Genomic DNA, 18,622 nt, shown 5'->3' on the forward strand with positions numbered 1-18,622 from the left:
GCTAAAGTTTTAGCCGCGAGAGCTAGGCTAGAGGGGCAAGAAGTTTCTTGGAGAAGCTGTGTGTACACAACAGCTGGCAGGTCATGCGACACTTGTGATGGATACCAAGCAGAGCTGAATTATTTTGGGACAGGGGCTGATGGGTTATACGTTAAGGAACTTTATGAGCTAAAGTTAGTACATTTTGCAGGCGGAATCTGGCGAAGAGGTTTGGCAATCACTTTTGATGATAGACAAATGGAAGTGTGCCGATTCAATAACGAGGTGTGGTAGGGCGAAACTGAATCAATTTATTGGTAGTAATAATAATAAATGTCAAAATCCGAACTCGGGTTTTAAAGCTGTCTCGTTTCTGTATGCTAAGGTTAAAAAGCACCAGCAGCAGCCTTTCAGTTTTGCCTCAGCAGATATGTAGTCCCTAGTAGACAATCAAGTGCTGCATTTTTCCGTGGAATGGTGGGTAGGTGTACGATAAACAGCATCCAAAAGTAAGCACCAGTTAAGAAAGTTACTTTATTCCTGCTTCATTCCGTGTCCCTGGAAAGCAAATGATTCCAAAATCTTCAACATTTGGACACCAACTTTGCAACCCTGGTTCTATATGCTGCTAAAACTTCAAAAAAGAAAAAGGCAATTTTCTTTATAATTTCATTACTTACATTAGTGTATTTAGCTCATCATCATTTTGCACAAGTACAAACCAGAAACCTATCAGCAGCAGTACCAATGTGTTTCCATTGCCACGCAATGCGACTGTTTTATTTCAAAACTCCTTAAATTTTGTGCTTTGAAAATATTGCAGTAGTTAAGGCGACTAATAAGCTCTCCAGCAAATATGACACACCTCAGATCAGGAAACGTGCAAATTTAGTGGCAGTGAGCTTGTACAATGCCTGTGTTTTGCGTAATACTAGAGCAGCAAAACTATAAAACTGCAGTAGAGATTAGAATAGTGGGCTTGGACAAACGGCATTAGGTATCATGCAACCCATAAAAATAATGCTAATGCAGACAGCGAGAGATTATTCAAACAGAACAGAAAGCTGTGCAAATTGGCAGGAATTGTGGTAAGAAATGAAGGCATCCAGAACAATGATGCAAGAACAACAAAGGGCAGTAGCCACTTATTGTCCCTATCATTCTGTTTAGTTTTGTACTAGCTTTTCGATACCACGAGTAGTTCAAGCAGACTGGCTTCTTGCCTTTATTAACTATTACTCTACACATTCACTCTAAGTTGCATGTGTTCAATGTGGATGAAATTCACACTGGTGAGTGACAGAGCTTGTGCGATCAATGTTCACACCGACTAGCATGACCTGCCTGTCACTACACCAACATGTCTTGCAATTAGTGCCGTTCACATTTGATCATATCGCCATCACCATGTAAAATAAGTGTCAGCATATACAGACATATGGCTCTTGTGCCACTGATTGGTTCAGCTGCTTTAGGACTCGAGTCATGCAACTCCAAACAGTTGCTTATTGTGTAGGACATAAGCCAAAAGAGGCAGCTTTATCTTGGAAACTCCTGCATAAATGCATGGGTATTTGGAACGGATCATAGGGCTCACACTTCACTGAAGTGACATTTTAATTTTGTGCGGCAAGGTTTGTTGCAAGAGGGGAAAAAAAGTTAACTATGTCGTTGATTTGCTCTTAACAGATGTGCATTGACTGTTGGAGCAAATCTTTTAAGTAGGCCATCAATTTTTTTTATTACAGGAGTTGTCAGAAAATTGCAACAATAATAATGATAATAATAATAAAAATATTTCAATAACTTTTTTTTTGAACACGGTAAGAAAACATTTGTGATCCATAAACAATGCTGCCATGAACATTAGCCAAATATTATTCTACTGATGATATTCTCTGGACAGGCCGCCATTGGAATCTGAACCTGGCAACATTTAATGTTAGAACGTTATCTAGTGAGGCGAGTCTAGCAGTGTTATAGGAGGAATTTGAGGGTAGTAAATGGGATATAATAGGGGTCAGTGAGGTTAGGAGGACAAAAGAAGCATATACAGTGCTAAAAAGCGGGCACGTCCTGTGCTACCGGGGCTTAGCGGAGACGAGAACTAGGAGTTGGATTCCTGATTAATAAGGATATAGCTGGTAACGTCCAGGAATTCTATAGCATTAACGAGAGAGTGGCAGGTCTTCTTGTAAAACTTAACAATAGGTACAAATTGAAGGTCATATAGGTCTACACCCCTACATCCAGTCATGACGACCAGGAAGTCGAAAGCTTCTATGAGGACGTGGAATCAGCGATGGGTAAAGTCAAAACAAAATACACTATACTGATGGGCGACTTCAATGCCAAGGTAGGCAAAAAGCAAGCTGGAGACAAGTCAGTGGGGGCATATGGCATAGGCTCTAGGAATAGCAGGGGAGAATTATTAGTAGAGTTTGCGGAACAGAATAATATGCGGATAATGAATACCTTCTTCCGCAAGCAAGATAGCCGAAAGCGGACGTGGAGGAGCCCGAATGGCGAGACTAGAAATGAAATAGACTTTATACTCTGCGCTAACCCTGGCATCATACAAGATGTGGACGTGCTCGGCAAGGTGCGCCGCAGTGACCATAGGATGGTAAGAACTCGCATTAGCCTAGACTTGAGGAGGCAACGGAACAAACTGGTACATAAGCCAATCAATGAGTTAGCGGTAACAGGGGAACTATAGGAATTCCGGATCATACTACAGAAAAGGTATTCAGCTTTAACTCAGGAAGAGGACCTTAGTGTTGAAGCAATGACTGAGAATCTTATGGGCATCATTAAGGAGTGTGCAATAGAAGTCGGTGGTAACTCCGTTATACAGGATACCAGTAATTTATCGCAGAAGACTAAAGATCTGATCAAGAAACGCCAATGTATGAAAGCCTCTAACCCTACAGCTAGAATAGAACTGGCAGAACTTTCTAAGTTAATCAACAAGCATAAGACAGCTGACATAAGGAACTATAATATGGATAGAATCGAACATGCTCTCAGGAACGGAGGAAGCCTAAAAGCAGTGAAGAAGAAGCTAGGAATAGGCAAGAATCAGATGTATGCGTTAAGAGACAAAGCCGGCAATATCGTTACTAATATGGATGAGATAGTTCAAGTGGCTGAGGAGTTCTATAGAGATTTGTACAGTACCAGTGGCACCCACGAAGATACCGTGAGAGAGAATAGTCTAGAGGAATTTAAAATCCCACAAGTAATGCCGGAAGAAGTAAAGAAAGCCTTGGGAGCTATGCAAAGGGGGAAGGCAGCTGGGGAGGATCAGGTAACAGCAGATTTGTTGAAGGATGGTGGGCACATTGTTCTAGAAAAACTGGCCACCCTGTATACACAATGCCTAATGACCTCGAGCGTACCGGAATCTTGGAAGAACGCTAACATAATCCTAATGCATAAGAAAGGGGACGCCAAAGACCTGAAAAATTATAGACCGATCAGCTTACTGTCCGTTGCCTACAAAGTATTTACTAAGGTAATCGCAAATAGAATCAGGAACACCTTAGACTTCTATCAACCAAAGGACCAGGCAGGATTCCGTAAAGGCTACTCAACAATAGACCATATTCACACTATCAATCGGGTGATAGAGAAATGTGCGGAATATAACCAACCCTTATATATAGCTTTCATTGATTACGAAAAAACGTTTGATTCAGTAGAAACCTCAGAAGTCATGGAGGCATTAGGGAATCAGGGGGTAGACGAGCCATATGTAAAAATACTGAAAGATATCTATAGTGGCTCCACAGCCACCGTAGTCCTCCATAAAGAAAGCAACAAAATCCCAATAAAGAAAGGCGTTAGGCAGGGAGATACGATCTCTCCAATGCTATTCACAGTGTGTTTACAGGAGGTATTCAGAGACCTGGAGTGGGAAGAATTGGGGATAAGAGTTAATGGAGAATACCTTAGTAACTTGCGATTCGCTGACAATATTGCCTTGCTTAGTAACTCAGGGGACCAATTGCAATGCATGCTCACTGACCTGGAGAGGCAAAGCAGAAGGGTGGGCCTAAAGATTAATCTGCAGAAAACTAAAGTAATGTTTAACAGCCTCCGAAGAGAACAGCAGTTCATGATAGGTAGCGAGGCACTGGAAGTGGTAAGGGTATACATCTACTTAGGGCAGGTGGTGACCGTGGATCCGGATCATGAGACTGAAATAATCAGAATAAGAATGGGCTGGGGTGCACTTGACAGGCATTCTCAGATCATGAACAGCAGGTTGCCATTATCCCTCAAGAGAAAAGTGTATAACAGCTGTGTCTTACCAGTACTCACGTACAGGGCAGAAACCTGGAGGCTTACGAAAAGGGTTCTACTTAAATTGAGGACGACGCAACGAGCTATGGAAAGAAGAATGATAGGTGTAACGTTAAGGGATAAGAAAAGAGCAGATTGGGTAAGGGAACAAACGTGAGTTAATGATATCTTAGTTGAAATCAAGAAAAAGAAATGGGCATGGGCAGGACACGTAATGAGGAGGGAAGATAATCGATGGTCATTGAGAGTTACGGAATGGATTCCAAGGGAAGGGAAGCGCAGCAGGGGGCGGCAGAAAGTTAGGTGGGCGTATGAGATTAAGAAGTTTGCAAGGACAACATGGCCACAATTAGTACATGACAGGGGTAGTTGGAGAAGTATGGGAGAGGCCTTTGCCCTGCAGTGGGCGTAACCAGGCTGATGATGTGATGATGATGATTCTACTGCATGCAGAGAGCTCACAAACTCATAAAAGATAGCTTGCTCTTTCCCAAGGTTTTTGAGGCCCCCACTACTAATGTAAAGCTTTCTTAGCGAGCTCTCCCAGATTTTCCCACCCATGGCTGTGGCAGCCTTGCTGAGTAGGCGCAAGCCTCACTTCGTGTAGCACATGACAGTTTTCATTAGGGTCATGAATGCAGAAATAAAACAGGAAAAATAATCACATTAAATATGTGACTAGTCTTGCGCATAAATATTGCTTGCGATTACATGTTGCATAGATGGAAATAAAAACTGTTGGCATCACATTACAATTTGTAGTATTAAGTAGCTGCTTAACGAAAGCTTTGCTTCCCAGACTCCAACATGTGCATTGGATCTACATAATTTTTATGTCCCTCTGATTTCTTGGCAAACAGTCTTTTATCACCTGCCATAGTGGCTGTGGTGTTGCACTGCTAAGCCTGAGGTACCAGTCTACTATGCGATGGGTGCATGTTAAAGAATCCCAGGTGGTCAAAATTAATCCGGAGTACTCCACTACGACGTGCCCCATAATCATGTCTTGGTGTGGGCACATAAAACCTCAGAATTACTTTTTTTTCAGCTTTTTGTCACTCTTTGCCAACCATGAAGGAATACTGCAAGTTAACCGTGGTAAGAAAAGCAAGAAATAGGTGAGGCATTAGAACTGGAGCTGCTCCAGCAAAGATGAAATCTGCAGAGGGGGATGGGGGAAAGTTAGCATTGCACGCTTTATGCCTGTTAAAAGTATTTCTGTAGAAATATACTGTAAAACCCTATTATTTCGGGCCCCAATTGTGACTCAAGGTCTTATATACTCATGGCCACTAAACTTCACAATTTCAGGTTTTTGATGTATGGCTCAATTGGGATGTGAAAACTCTCTTCATATTTTTAATGTACTAGCATTAGGAGTGCCAAAGTGGAAAAAGTGTATGTGTGTGAAGTGTGCGAAGCTGGTCATGTAGTTGAGAGGGGATGGGAGAGCACAGAAGAGCTTGTATGCGTGTGTGCGCACACACCCACACACTGCAACTGGCAGTTCCTCAAAGAGGCAGGATATGTGTGAAGTGAGCTCCTGAACAATACTTTGTAATGTGGTGATCACAGTTTAAAGGGCCCCTCACCAGGTCTGGCCACTTTGAGCTGACAAGCGCAGAGCATACAATTCACAATAATGATCGTGTCTGCAAAGTATTACATTGCTACGTGCCGTGGAAAGATCTCAAATCTCAAACAGAATACCGTTTTCCCTTCTCGCGGCCGCCGCACTCAAAGCCAGATGATGACGCACACATGCTAGTGCACCTGCGTACTGTGATGTCGCTCGTGGCGACACGAGACTTCAAGAATTATTCAAGGCAACATCTGCTATTTGTGTAATATGTTGCTTGAATAGACGAATTAAAGCTTAGAGAAATAATAAAACATACAAATTGAATGTCTGCATGTATTTGTTTTACTCTGCATAGCAGCAAGAGAGATTTACTTCCATTTCGTCTGCTTGTTCCCACGTCGCGCAGTTTTGTGTGCAGACACCGAAACTATGCCATTTTTTACCATGTTCCAGCATGGGATCATACTCTGTGATCCGCTTGTGTCTGCCTCGGCATTCGTGTAGCAATGACTTATACTGTTAGTCACGTGTCCTCGTGCACAGCGCGCAAAATTGTGCGCCCCGGGAAACGAGACAATCACAACAGCTTGTGAGCGACGTTGTCAGCAGAAGTGCGCCATGCCGCAAGAAAGTGAGGGGAAAGAAGAAGAAGAAGAAGAAGAGGGATGCGTCACGCGATCCTCGAGGTAGAGAGTGTCTTGTTTGCCAGTGAAGCTCACCTCCTGAAATCATAGGTTTACGGCACTGAAATATTTCCACCTCGGCTATTATTGAGCTGATTTGAAAAATTTTTGTGGCAGAACGCTGCCTAGAGGACATGTGACAACTTCCAATGTATAACCACAGTTTGCTGTGTGGCCTGGTGAGGGGCCCTTTAAATCACGGATGCAGGCCCTCAAAGACGAGCGACTCAATGCTCCCCTTCCCCCCCCCCCCCCAACACATTTTTGATGCATTTACTGCTATACTGCTAAATTTCCACCGATCAAAAAATGAATAAAAACAGTTTCTGCCGTTTTGAAGCAACCTTCTACGTGGCACTTCACTTGCATGTGTTTTTAATGTGTGGCTTCTTCTGCATCACTTAGCGTCCAAGGGATGAATTGGCTTGTGTGTGCAAAATCAATTGACGTGCCTGCTTTTACAGTCGTTTCTTCTGAGCTACCATTGTTTAGTGGCTGTATTTTTCTGCACCTTCTAAACAGCACTGTTTGTTTACAGGGCACCATGTTTTAGTGGGTGCAGCCAGCAGGACTAGCAGACAAAATACATTTTTGGTTTTCAGCATGGTGCTGACAGTTCTCCAAACTTGTCTTGGTGCTCTCGCAGGTGGCTGCTAGGCAACATGAGGCGGCGCACAGCTGGGCCGAGTTTTCTGATACATATTTGCAACGCTCCACGACGGAACTAAACCTTAAACAGCTCTGCTGTTAAAAATGTTATGTGCCCTTAAATTTTCCTACATTTTCCCATAGTGATATTTACCAAAATTAAGCATGTGCAAAAATAAAGTATTTTACAATATTAACTGAAAAGCATTGCACTCATTTCACTTTGTTAAAGCAGAAGTTTTGCAGGGCCCCTTTAAGAACACACACTAATGTCTGTGGGATATAGGTGCGAAGATGCACATATGCCGGGTTGCTCATCAACAATGACGCTTCTCCAGTGGACACTGCATATACACATTCTACTTATCCCAGTGGCTAAGTGAGCACAAAGCTGTCTGTTTGATTAGCAATTGCAACAAAAGCATTCCAATGGGAGCGGAATGCAAATATGCTTGTGTACTTAAATTTACATGCCCCTTGAAGAACCTTGGGTTGTTGAAATTAAACCGGAGCCACTACTATGGAGCTTTTCATGACTAGTGTGTAACTGTGGTCCGTTAACCCTGTCTCTAGTGATTACGAGTATAGTCGTAACAGAAATTCGTACCAATATAGTCTATGACAAGCAAACATGGCAAAATACACCTCATAATGTGAACCGATGACAAGTACAGTAGAACCTCGTTCATATGTTTTGCAAAAAAAAAAAAGAAGAAAAAAAGAAAAAAGAAAGCATGCAGAACGGACTAACCAGGAAAACGGACAACCTAAAGTAACTAAAAATTTCACAGACTCAACTATTGTTGACATCTGCGTAATGCGAAGCGTCGTGTGGACCATTGCGGCACGAGACGCTGACATGCGTCTAGCTGGTGATGCTCTGGCGGCTGGAGACGCGTTTTGTTGTTTTCCTATTCCGTGGTTTTTTTAAAGAGGGCAACGGAAAACAAAAACGAAATCGAACTGGTGGGCGAGGCTGAGTGGTGCCAAAGTAAAATGTGATGCCCACATCACGCCGCCTGCAGCAGAGAGCGGCGGCCACGTTTGGTTTATCGCCCACTAAAAGCATGCGGTACGCTACAAATGACACTATGCACCCCGCGCTGTCGTGAGGTGATGTTTATCGCAATAAGTTTGGCGGCGAGAGCTATGGAATGCAGTGTGCGACGACTCGGGAGGAGATTTGCTGGTACCAGAATAAGAAACTGTGCGCGCCGTCATTTTCACGTGAAATGGGTGGCTATGTACTGTTCTCGATCGCGTGCACCCCGCGCCTTTTCCTGTTCACGTGGGATCTAACGGCCGGAAAACGTACACAATCGCAGTCTGCAGCAGGCAACGGCGGCGTTTTGGTTATCGCCCATTAAATTGTGTGCTGCACTTCCGACTGCACCGAGTCGCCATGAAACAGATAGGTGAAGATGCTTATCGCAATAGGATTTGCGATGGTAGCTGTGAACGCCGTGTGTGACGATGCCAGAGATTTGCTGGTACCGAAATGAGAAATTGAGCGCGTGCCGGCATTTTCACATGAGACGGGCTGGCGAGTATTGCGGTAAAGCTGCCGCGACAGGCAGCTCTATACTATTCCCTATAGTGTGCGCCTTGCGCATATTTTTTTTTTTGTTTACATGGGATCTAGCGGCCGGAAAACATATAACACGATCGCAGTTTAACGATGTACTGAACATTGGTGCCAAAAAATCTTGTTTTCTGGGAACATATGAAATGGTAAAAGTTGAGCATAACTCTATCGGGTCATTTTTTGTGTTCTCGATTGCGAACGTTGGCACTAGGAAAATGTACGTAACGGGAACGTATCAACAAGCTCCTACTGTATATCCGTAAGATCGCTTCTACTTGCTGTTTTCGATGCTATATGGCGGCACATATCAATGTTGATATCATTCTGTATCATCTTACCCTTTATTATGCTTGCATTGAAAACATGCTTGCATGCACGCTGCATTTATAAGAAATTTGGTACAATTTTTGTGACTTCCTCTACAACAAAAAGGCTTAAGCATAATAATTTGATTTGGTTTGTACACACGAACTTGGGCTGCGTCCAAGTGAATCAACGTCCAATAATGGCTGTAGCTGTAAGAGAGCAAAGCAACCTGGGTACCAGGTGTGTTTCCATTAGTTCACACAAACACTGAAAGAGCGGCAGTGGTTGTGGTGAAGAAGCCTTCCCAGTGGCCAACAGCTGACGATGTTCCTGCCAAAAAAAAAGCCTTTATTTTACACTGCATTGAACTTTTACCTCAGCTGCTCATTGCTTGAGACGTGTGCTCCTTGTTCCCTGCGCAAAAGACGGCAAAACAGAATGAGAACACGTACAAGTTGGTGAGCAAAGTTGTAACACTTCTCTCATTCCTAAAGTGAAATTTTGTTTACTTTACCAAATGTCCTAGTCTTGATTCTGCGGTTGAAATTCTGCACATGAAGATCAAACTCAGATACTGACACCTGGAAAGCTTAACCGTGTGTAAATAGCAAATATCTAAGAAGAAAGTGTGATGTAGTGCCAAGAAGTGCACACTTATACAAAGTCCATTGCAGGCAGCTGTTGTCATAGCATAAGCAAATTACCATGTGTTGTTTATAAATTTCTTTACAGCGGGAGATATGATGCAAGTCCCTCTACAACATGATGACAATCCTTTCCCCTTATGTATGCACCGAAAAATGAGTGTTTGGAGGACCCAGAAGTCAATGAACAAGGTCAAAAAATAAATAAATAAAAAAAGGAACACTGCGACACTGATGGTGTAAGGAACTCTGCTTCATTACTCCTTTAAATCAGACGAGCAACATCATTGGTGATGAGTAAAAAAACTGAAAAATATTGTAGACCATAAGGAAGTAGCAAGACTGAGAGTACTGTTTGAGAAACTAAGCGACAACACTACTTCACTACAGTCACGAAGCTCAATCGGTAATGTGGCCCAGTTCTAATCACTGTAATGTGAACCTGTGTCGTGGATGTCAGAGCAAAGATTCACAGGTTCTGCAGGTCTTAAAAAGTTCTGTAAGCATTCTTAACAGGCCTGCATTAATAGAAGGAGCTCCACTCAATGGCTAACAACACAACTATGCTTGGCGTACCATATTGTTATTCTCTGGGGGCTGCTGGCTGTTGTTGGGGCTGGTGTTCTCGTTGCCGTTGGCCACTGGTCCGGTGGTTCCCCGCCTGCGTCAAGAGAGGAGCCCCGCCCCAGTGGTGGTCCCCGTGCACACAAGCTCACGATGACACTCACGGCTCAGACCTCTGCGCCTCTTCCTCCGTTGCGTTCCCCGCCTGCGCACTGTACAACAACCGTGCTCTGTTCAGGCCAGTGTGTTTTCCCTTTAATTAAATGCAGTAATGTTCACTTGTTACATTGGACAAGCTTTGCCTGCAACATGAACATGCAAGAAAGCATGAACTATATCCACTACCAATAGACGATACCCAAAGCCTGAAAGCACACTTCCTAAACATCATCTGATCTAACCAAGATGGCAGATTAGAATCATAAATAAAGTGCCAGCATGCGGACTGGTACCACCATTCCTGCTGTCCTTCGTTCCTCGTGCCATTCAAGCTTTCAAGATGCATTTCTTAGCTTCAAGAGTGTTAATTAGCTTGAGGTCAGCCATGGCAAGAGCCAGTTAGGTGTGTCCAAAATTTTGCATATAATCTTCTGCATTTGCAAGCAGCGACACCTGTTTCTGAAACAACGGCTCAGTACAGCATGAGTGCTGAGTATCTTTTTTTTTTCGCGACACGTCACCTGTTACTAATGAAACAAATCCAAGCGAGCTTTATCAGTTGGTTTTACTATAACTGTGCAAGGAACACAGCATTCATGGGTCGGAAATGTGCTAGGCTTTGCTTGCATTTGAATGCAACAGCTTGGTCCTGAATCAAAGCAAGAGCTCTTCGATAACAGCCTTAGCTGCCAAGGAACATGTGCCAACGAAAGAGATGGTATGAACTAAACTAGTGGGCTTTTCTGGGAATATGATGTCCTGGCCATGTCCACGCTAAATAATTATCGATTACTCTTAAATTATCAGTCATACTTAAAGTAGAACTAGAGAGTGATATTCTCATTATCTAAGCTTTATTAAAACACTAACATCCAAGAAACGAGGCACAATGAAAAGTGGTTCACACCAACACTTTAACTTTACACAGTGCCGTCTCTCCTAAATAAACCTGATTCTGAAAATTTCTAAGTCTCCTGCAATTAAAACTCTCAAATTAGGCTGCATTGCCAGTAGGAATTCATGTATGCATAGATAGGAACATAAACATTTATATATCTGTTAGTACGTATTTGTGCAGGAATGTGCATAACTGAGCTGGTTAACTTTTAATGCACATGTATGTGCACTGTAGAACCTCGTTGATACGATCCCATTTCGTGCGATTTCCCGGTGCCAATGTTCGTAATCTAAAATACAAAAACTGATCCAATACAGTTACGCCTCTCTTTCATCGGCTGATATTGATATTAGAAAACTCAATCTTTCAGCCCCAACGTTCATAAAATCGTGAAACTGCAATCATACCATACGTTTTCCGGTTGCTAGATCTCGCGCAAACAACAAAAGGCGTGAGGCACGTGTGATTGAAAACAATAGCCTCCCGCTGCATCACCTTCCCCACAGTACTCGCCAGCCCGTGCCACGTGGAGACACCAGCACGCACTCAGTTTCCTATTCCAGTAGCAGTAAAACAACAATGCACATCTCGTCTCGGGCTGTTAGGGTACCACCAGCTCAGAGCATGTCAATTACTCGTGCTGCAACTATTGGCGCAACGTGTTGCATTACGTAGACGTCAAATGGTTTAGTCTGCCAAATATTTTAGTGGCTTTGGATCCTTTGTTCGTGGGTATAGTGCATTTTTTCTGGCTTTTTCTTTCCCCAAGATGTATGAACAAGGTTTTACTATTCATAACAGGCACATATGTGAATATATATGCGTATTTATATTTGTTTATAAATGTGTATGTTTGTATTATTGTATGTATGCATTCTTTTAGGCTGTATGTATATTTTTTTAAGCCTGCTGTCATATCACAGGGGTCGGGTCCCCTGTCAAGCTTGTCAGAGCTTCCTGTCCTGGCTCCTTCTCACAAGGAAATAAATTTGAACAGCATGAACTGCAACAGCTTTGTCCAAAACCGGCAGCTTTGTCCAAGGCCACAACATTTGTTGCACATGCAGATTATGATTGGAAACTCAAATGAGAAATAATGTGGCATCTGAAATTTTGGTTACCGTCAGCTGTACACTGGTTCTATGGGGCATGTAAGGGTGCTGTTGTCAAGTCTATAAAGTCCAGAAAATCAGTCAGAGACTAACGAGTTAAACAATTGAAACAACAACACGGAACAATAATTGCTTTCACCTGCAAAGACTTTCTTTCTGGTACCACATCTGCGGATGTCAATTTTCAGCAACAGTCGAGCACGTGCAAAGTGTCACACAGCTATCAGGAATCAAGGCACAGTACCTAAGTATACATGCACTAAAGTATTCAACATTTCACGTTTCATACAACAATACGATAGCATTAAAAAAAAAATAATTTGCCTGTTACTGCATTCAACACCAGCTGATAAACCAACCAACAAATAGACAAGACTAAGATAAGCACTTTGTCCACTTATTTCTCTGCTCTTTGTCTTGGTGCATTAGTGCATTGCATGGAGGAAGGAAAAGAACAGAGGAGAGGCCTTATCCCCTCTGCACGCTAGGAGAAAAGTGTAGAGGAAGTCACATGGTATTTTCTCCTTTTCTTCTTTTTTTTGTTGTAGTGGCCATGTTTTCGGGCCACAGTGATGGCTTTGTTATGGTTGTGTGCGCTCACACAATTGCTCTGTGGGTTTAGTACCGTGGCAAAGGCGTAGAGTGCGCAGGATTGCATTAGTCTCTGTGTTTTGCTCCACTATGTTACCTGGACCGTGCTCTCCCAGTTGTTGTGGCCAGGTGGGACACGAAGTAAAAAGCGTGAAACGAGCGCGCATGCAACGCCGTACACCACATACCCCGCCTCAGATGAAGGAAGACGTGCGGATATGTTTCTTGTCTTCAGCGGATTCATGCTAACATGTCATCACAGACCCAAACTGCTGTGCTTCAGATTCTGCACGATAAACACCTTGCACATCAGTGACAGCTGTGCAGTGTTCCTGCTTTCGACAGCAGGTGACGCAATTGTGTCACGTAAAACAGCCACGTGAAAGGATGGGAAAGAAGTGGCTGCTGTGAGTAATAAAGGGACGAACACCCTTTACTGCAGTAATCTTATCTGTGTGCTCAAGGGGCGCAGGGAAGTGAAGATTGGCAGATGCAGTACAAGAGTGAACAAGGCTCAACTGAAGAATGTACGCCTGCACGCACATCAAATGGCTGATGGCACATACGTAGTCTATGCTTGTTACAATGGACCTGCGTACAACAGACTTTTGGATATAACGGACCATATTTCAACCTTAGTTGCTCCGCCTATTTTATAAATGCAATGAAGTTTGCTTTTAATGGACCGTGCTAAAACAGACTATCGGCTACAGCGGACAAAATTAGCGAGAATTTGTGTCAACATCGGGCGTATAAAACGGACCTTTGCCGTGTCGACATGAGCTGGCAACTGACTTGTGGGGTCAGCAAATGATCGCGGCTCAATATCTTGTGTGCGAGGGTGGGAGGAAAGCGGGGGGGGGGGAGCGCACCGTCTTTCACACACGAGGCACGGAGGGGGGTCTCTACTCCGGTAGTTGCTGTTAACGGCGCGGCTGCGTGGGCTGATCGGCGATGTGGACAATGTGCGCCCAGTGCAGGTAGCTTTGTATGTGCTGAGCTTTCGACGTTTAGTTTACGTTGAAACAAGAGACAGCATGAAGGTCAATTCACTCACTGCTTCACCTTTCGGGCGAAACTGCGACTTTTGTTTATTTACTTTAGACGTTCGTCACTCACTCTTTGCAACAAAGTTTAGATATTGCGACGAAAGTTTCAGAAGTGAGGTGTCTTGGATATTACGAACTTCAGATTAAATGGATGTATTTTGTTGGATTACCATGGTCCGTTGCAACGAGAGTCGACTGCACTTACGTGCTTACTATTTGGCAGCGCAGAGATTTCTTTCCGTGAAGCTTCACTTACCGTGAGAAGAATATACCTCAGTTAATGTATTTAAGCGCGTAACCATGTTCTTCTCTGTTGGAATGTTCGTTGGCATGCTGTGGCTCTTCACACCTCCAGTGTCAGCAGCCCGAAGCATGTTCAATTTAACAAAACGATTCTGATGAAGCCATGACCAGCCTAAGTGTTTGTTCTCATAAACTGCAGATGGGCTTATCATAGGTCGTATCACGATGGAATACGCTACGGTTGCACCGTCGGTCAGATTGCTACCTGGGCTGTGCGCTGGAGGCGAGAAATGTAAACAAGAGAGGAGAATCTGGCCTGACACGATGGCAGAGTAATGCCGACTTCCAGCGTCACTAAGCTTTATAAAGAGTGACCTCAGGGCCCCTCCTCAGATTTTCCTTCCGCCATAGTGCAGTGGATCTACTACCACACTTAAAAGCTCACATTACACTGATTTACGAAGTTTATCCTGTACAGTGAGGAGATGCACAGTCGCATGTCTAGTAATAACTAGAGGGAGAGACGGAAAGACACGAAATGAAAATAAAAGCAACAATTTTAATAAGGCAGCTGTGCACGCTATTTGGTTAAACAAGAAATATCGCTTACCTGAGCTGGTCAGATGAGTTCTCAACTTCATCGTCTGCACCAGGCTCCAAGCGTGACCTGTGCCCACAGAAATAATATATTGCACTTTGGGTGCACCCTGGCCCAGTAGCACAACAATTGTAATTTTACTCCAGGTAACCTTACAAGTCACCTTACAGCCACAGCCTTCTGTAGATCAAAAGCAAAAGTAGGTGATGTCCAAATCTGTGCTCCATCGACGGCTCTCTCAGAGTTGGAAACACATTGTAGATGCCATGTCTTGGACATCAGCTTATCTTACATAATATTGCAGTTGGCAAGTTAGCAGGGTAAAGGCCAAACTACACATACACTTGCCAGCGTGCGAAAGCTTGCACCCGCGTGCCTTGCGTTTACTGCGCCTCGCGAGGAATGGCAGTTTGAAACTACAAGACGCGCGCCAGTGCATGCTCACTTAGCTCACCATTTTTGCATTGGTAGACACCATGTTGTATTTTTGTTTGGAGATATTTGTCTGGAGACAATATCTGTGCTTTCACCGTGCTTCGACGTGTAAAATCTGTCCTGCACTATCTGTGCATGCATAGGCGCATGGGCACGAGCTTTCGCACACTGACAAGTGTCCGTGTAGTGCATGCTCCTCTGCACTATTTGGTATCAAAGTGCCTATGCTTTGGGGCATTGAAGTGGCTCTTTGGCAACCAGCTTCATTGCTCAGATTAATGACAGCCAAGGCAGTGGAAGTAGGTACAAATGCAGCCCCATCAGGATAGCAGGATGTTGTCTCAGGCCACTTCACGCCTGTATGAGAGTATGCCCCTTGTATGAGACAGCGTCATCTAAGGCCTAGTTAATTCTTTAGCGGTAAATATAGACTAGATTGTGTTCTAAAGGAGCCAAAGATTGAACATGGTGAGTTTCAGGAACTTTTGCTGAGCCAATGGGGCCTTAATATGAAATAAATAAATAAATAAATAAATAAAAAATACTATGAAATTCGTGACGTCGCAGTGCCACGGCAGGGATTTGGCACGAAGTTCAACAGCTGAACTTTCGACATTCATTTTCTGTTCTGATAATCAACCTATTACTTCAAAATTAACAACAGTGTTTTCTAAGAACATTTTATCTGTCTAAACTAATTTAATGTTTTGCTTTAGTGTTCCTTTAATATGGCTGCTTCATGCAAAGACTGTCTGTAAAGGCCAGTCACCGGGCATTAAACTTCGAATGTTTGCGAATTCAAAAGAAAGTAAACATCCCAGTTGCATGCTTCAATTGCCAGATACGTGCAGCAGCTTGGTCTACATGTTTCGCACGTGTGAAAGGATTTAAAATTGTTGTTTTGATTATAGCGCGGTACCAATTACAGTGTGGATACTTGCGACTCTAACGAAATTGTTATAAGCGATCTATGTTGTATAAGAAATATGCCCTCCCTCTTTTTACTATATAATGAAATCATGATAATTCAAAGTCTCTTTAATTCGAATTGACGGATAATTCGAACTGTTGAGTTGGTCCCGGCCAGGTACTATGTACAGTAGAACCTTGTTTATATAGTCTTGTTACGTATGATTTCCCCATGCCAACACTCACGATTAAGAACACAAAATTATCCAATACATTCCTGCTTCTTTTTTTACCAGTTCATACATTTCCAGAGAACACAATCTTCCAGCACCAACATTCAGTACACTGCCAAACTGTGATCGTATGATGTGCTTTCTGGCTGCTAGATGCCATGTACACAAGAAAAGGCAAGAGGCATGTGCACGATCGAGGACAGTAGCTGCCCACGGCTGCAGTTTCCCCACAGTACTTGCCCACCTGTCTCATTGGTAAAATGCCAGCACACACTCAGTTCTTTATTCTGGTAACAGCAAATCTCCTCCTGGGTCGTCGCATGCCACATTCACAACTATTGTCGCTAATCTATTGCGACCCGCCGTGGTTGCTCAGTGGCTGTGGTGTTAGGCTGCTGAGCACGAGGCCGCGGGATTGAATCCCGGCCACGACGGCCGCATTTCGATGGGGGCGAAATGCGAAAACACCCGTTCACTTAGATTTAGGTGCACGTTAAAGAACCCCAGGTGGTCGAAATTTCCGGAGTCCTCCACTACGGCGTGCCTCATAATCAGAAAGTGGTTTTGGCACGTAAAACCCCATAATTTAATTTTTAATCTATTGCGATAAAGCATCTCCAACTACATGTTCCACAGCACGTGTGTGTGAAAACATTTATTGTAATGAGGTCCAGAAGCTTGGCTTCTTCAGCCAAGGCGGGCCGCTCCCACGTTGGCACTGTCAGGCCAAGCCTTTCGTCGACATCATGGGCCCTCTGGACAGCCCTTAGTTGGTCCTGAAACAATGGGCTTTGAATCCTTTTCTCCCACTGTGTCCATTCTTCAACGAGGTTGGGGAGAGTCGCGGGACACCCCGACAGCATATGTCTGATTCCAATGATGCCATTACAATCGTTGCAGTACATCTTAATCTCCCTCTCCGGACATATTTTGTTGATGGTGTACGGTGTGGGATATGTACCTGTTTGCAATAAGCGCAGTGAGACTGCTTGAGCCCTGTTCAGTTTTGAATGTGGCAATGGGAATTGCCTGCGTCCTAAATAGTAGTGTTTGGTAATGACATTGTATGTTATTAAATGATCTCTAGATTCCCTGGCTTGATGGTGAAGAGCTCGGTTGTGACTGTCACGGTTAGCAAGTCCTCGTGCCAAGTCATAAGCAACCTCATTGAGGTTTATCCGAGTCTCGTCCACTTTCCCCATATGCGCAGGAAACCATCGGATTTCAGTTCTCATAATCCCAATGTTTTCAAAAGGTTTAGCTGCAACACCAGCTACGTAGCCTTTATTAAACCACTTTATAGCGGATTTCGAATCACTGTAAACGCAGGCCCACTTATTACACCTGATGGCTAGAGCAATTGCCACTTGTTCCACCACCATGGGGTCCTTGGTAAAAATAGTGATAGCATCTTGCACCTTCCCTTGATAATTTGAGACAATTGCCGTATATGCTTCTTTACCTTTCACCCAGGCTGCATCAACTATAGCTGCCAATTGGTTCTGCTGTTCTATTTCCTGCAAGAGTGCTTTAGCTCTTGCCTTTCTCCTTTCGACATTATATTCTGGATGCATGTTTCTGGGCAGAGGGTTGGTTCTGATCTTGTTCCTAATGTCAGTCCTTAATTCTACTTCAGCCTCTATTGGGCTCCTTGATGTATTCAGTTCTGCACCTATTGCCTGTAATATGTTCCTGCCAGCTCGTGATTTTGTCAATCTTTCGTGTTGCGCTAGCTGCTGGGCCTGCGCGATTTCTTCCATTGTGTTGTGCACCCCTAGACTCATGAGTTTGTCAGTTGCAGCGTTACTGGGTATCCCTAGGGCTACTTTAACGAGTTTCCTGAGCATCACATTAAGTTTGTTAAGTTCTGCCTGCTTCCATTTGAATAATCCAGCCACATAAGTGAAGTGACAGAGAGCAAAGGCGTGTATTAGCCTCAAAGCGCTGTCTTCTCCTAAGCCTCTGTGTCTCTTGGTAATTCTCCTTAGTAACCTAATGACTTCATCTGTTTTATTCGAGATATGTTGTATTGTTCTATAGTTAGCATTGTTTCCGTCTATGTGATACCCAAGAACCTTGATTGTTTCAACTAGCCT

The 18,622-nt window shown here is 43.6% G+C and overlaps 1 protein-coding gene across 9 annotated transcripts in view; it reads right to left on the reverse strand.

The window, feature by feature from the left end:
- Window positions 1-267: 267 nt before the first annotated feature.
- pds5 (cohesin associated factor B pds5) overlaps window positions 268-18,622 on the reverse strand; it is an 82,145-nt gene continuing 63,790 nt past the window's right edge. For 4 of the 9 annotated variants that reach the window (XM_075688828.1, XM_075688830.1, XM_075688829.1 and 1 more), the window contains exons 25-28: window positions 14,962-15,018; window positions 10,464-10,511; window positions 10,312-10,396; window positions 9,419-9,639 (exon numbers count right to left, since the gene is read on the reverse strand). In XM_075688828.1, the coding sequence (XP_075544943.1) occupies window positions 9,580-9,639; window positions 10,312-10,396; window positions 10,464-10,511; window positions 14,962-15,018 (250 nt within the window). In that variant the 3' untranslated portion in view covers window positions 9,419-9,579. Of the gene's footprint in view, window positions 538-9,418; window positions 9,640-10,311; window positions 10,397-10,463; window positions 10,553-14,961; window positions 15,019-18,622 lie in introns of those variants that run through there. The other 5 variants (XM_075688833.1, XM_075688832.1, XM_075688835.1 and 2 more) reach the window with 5 other exon arrangements.

This window comes from Dermacentor variabilis, chromosome 4, assembly GCF_050947875.1.
Source record: "Dermacentor variabilis isolate Ectoservices chromosome 4, ASM5094787v1, whole genome shotgun sequence".
Lineage (NCBI taxonomy): Eukaryota > Metazoa > Arthropoda > Arachnida > Ixodida > Ixodidae > Dermacentor > Dermacentor variabilis.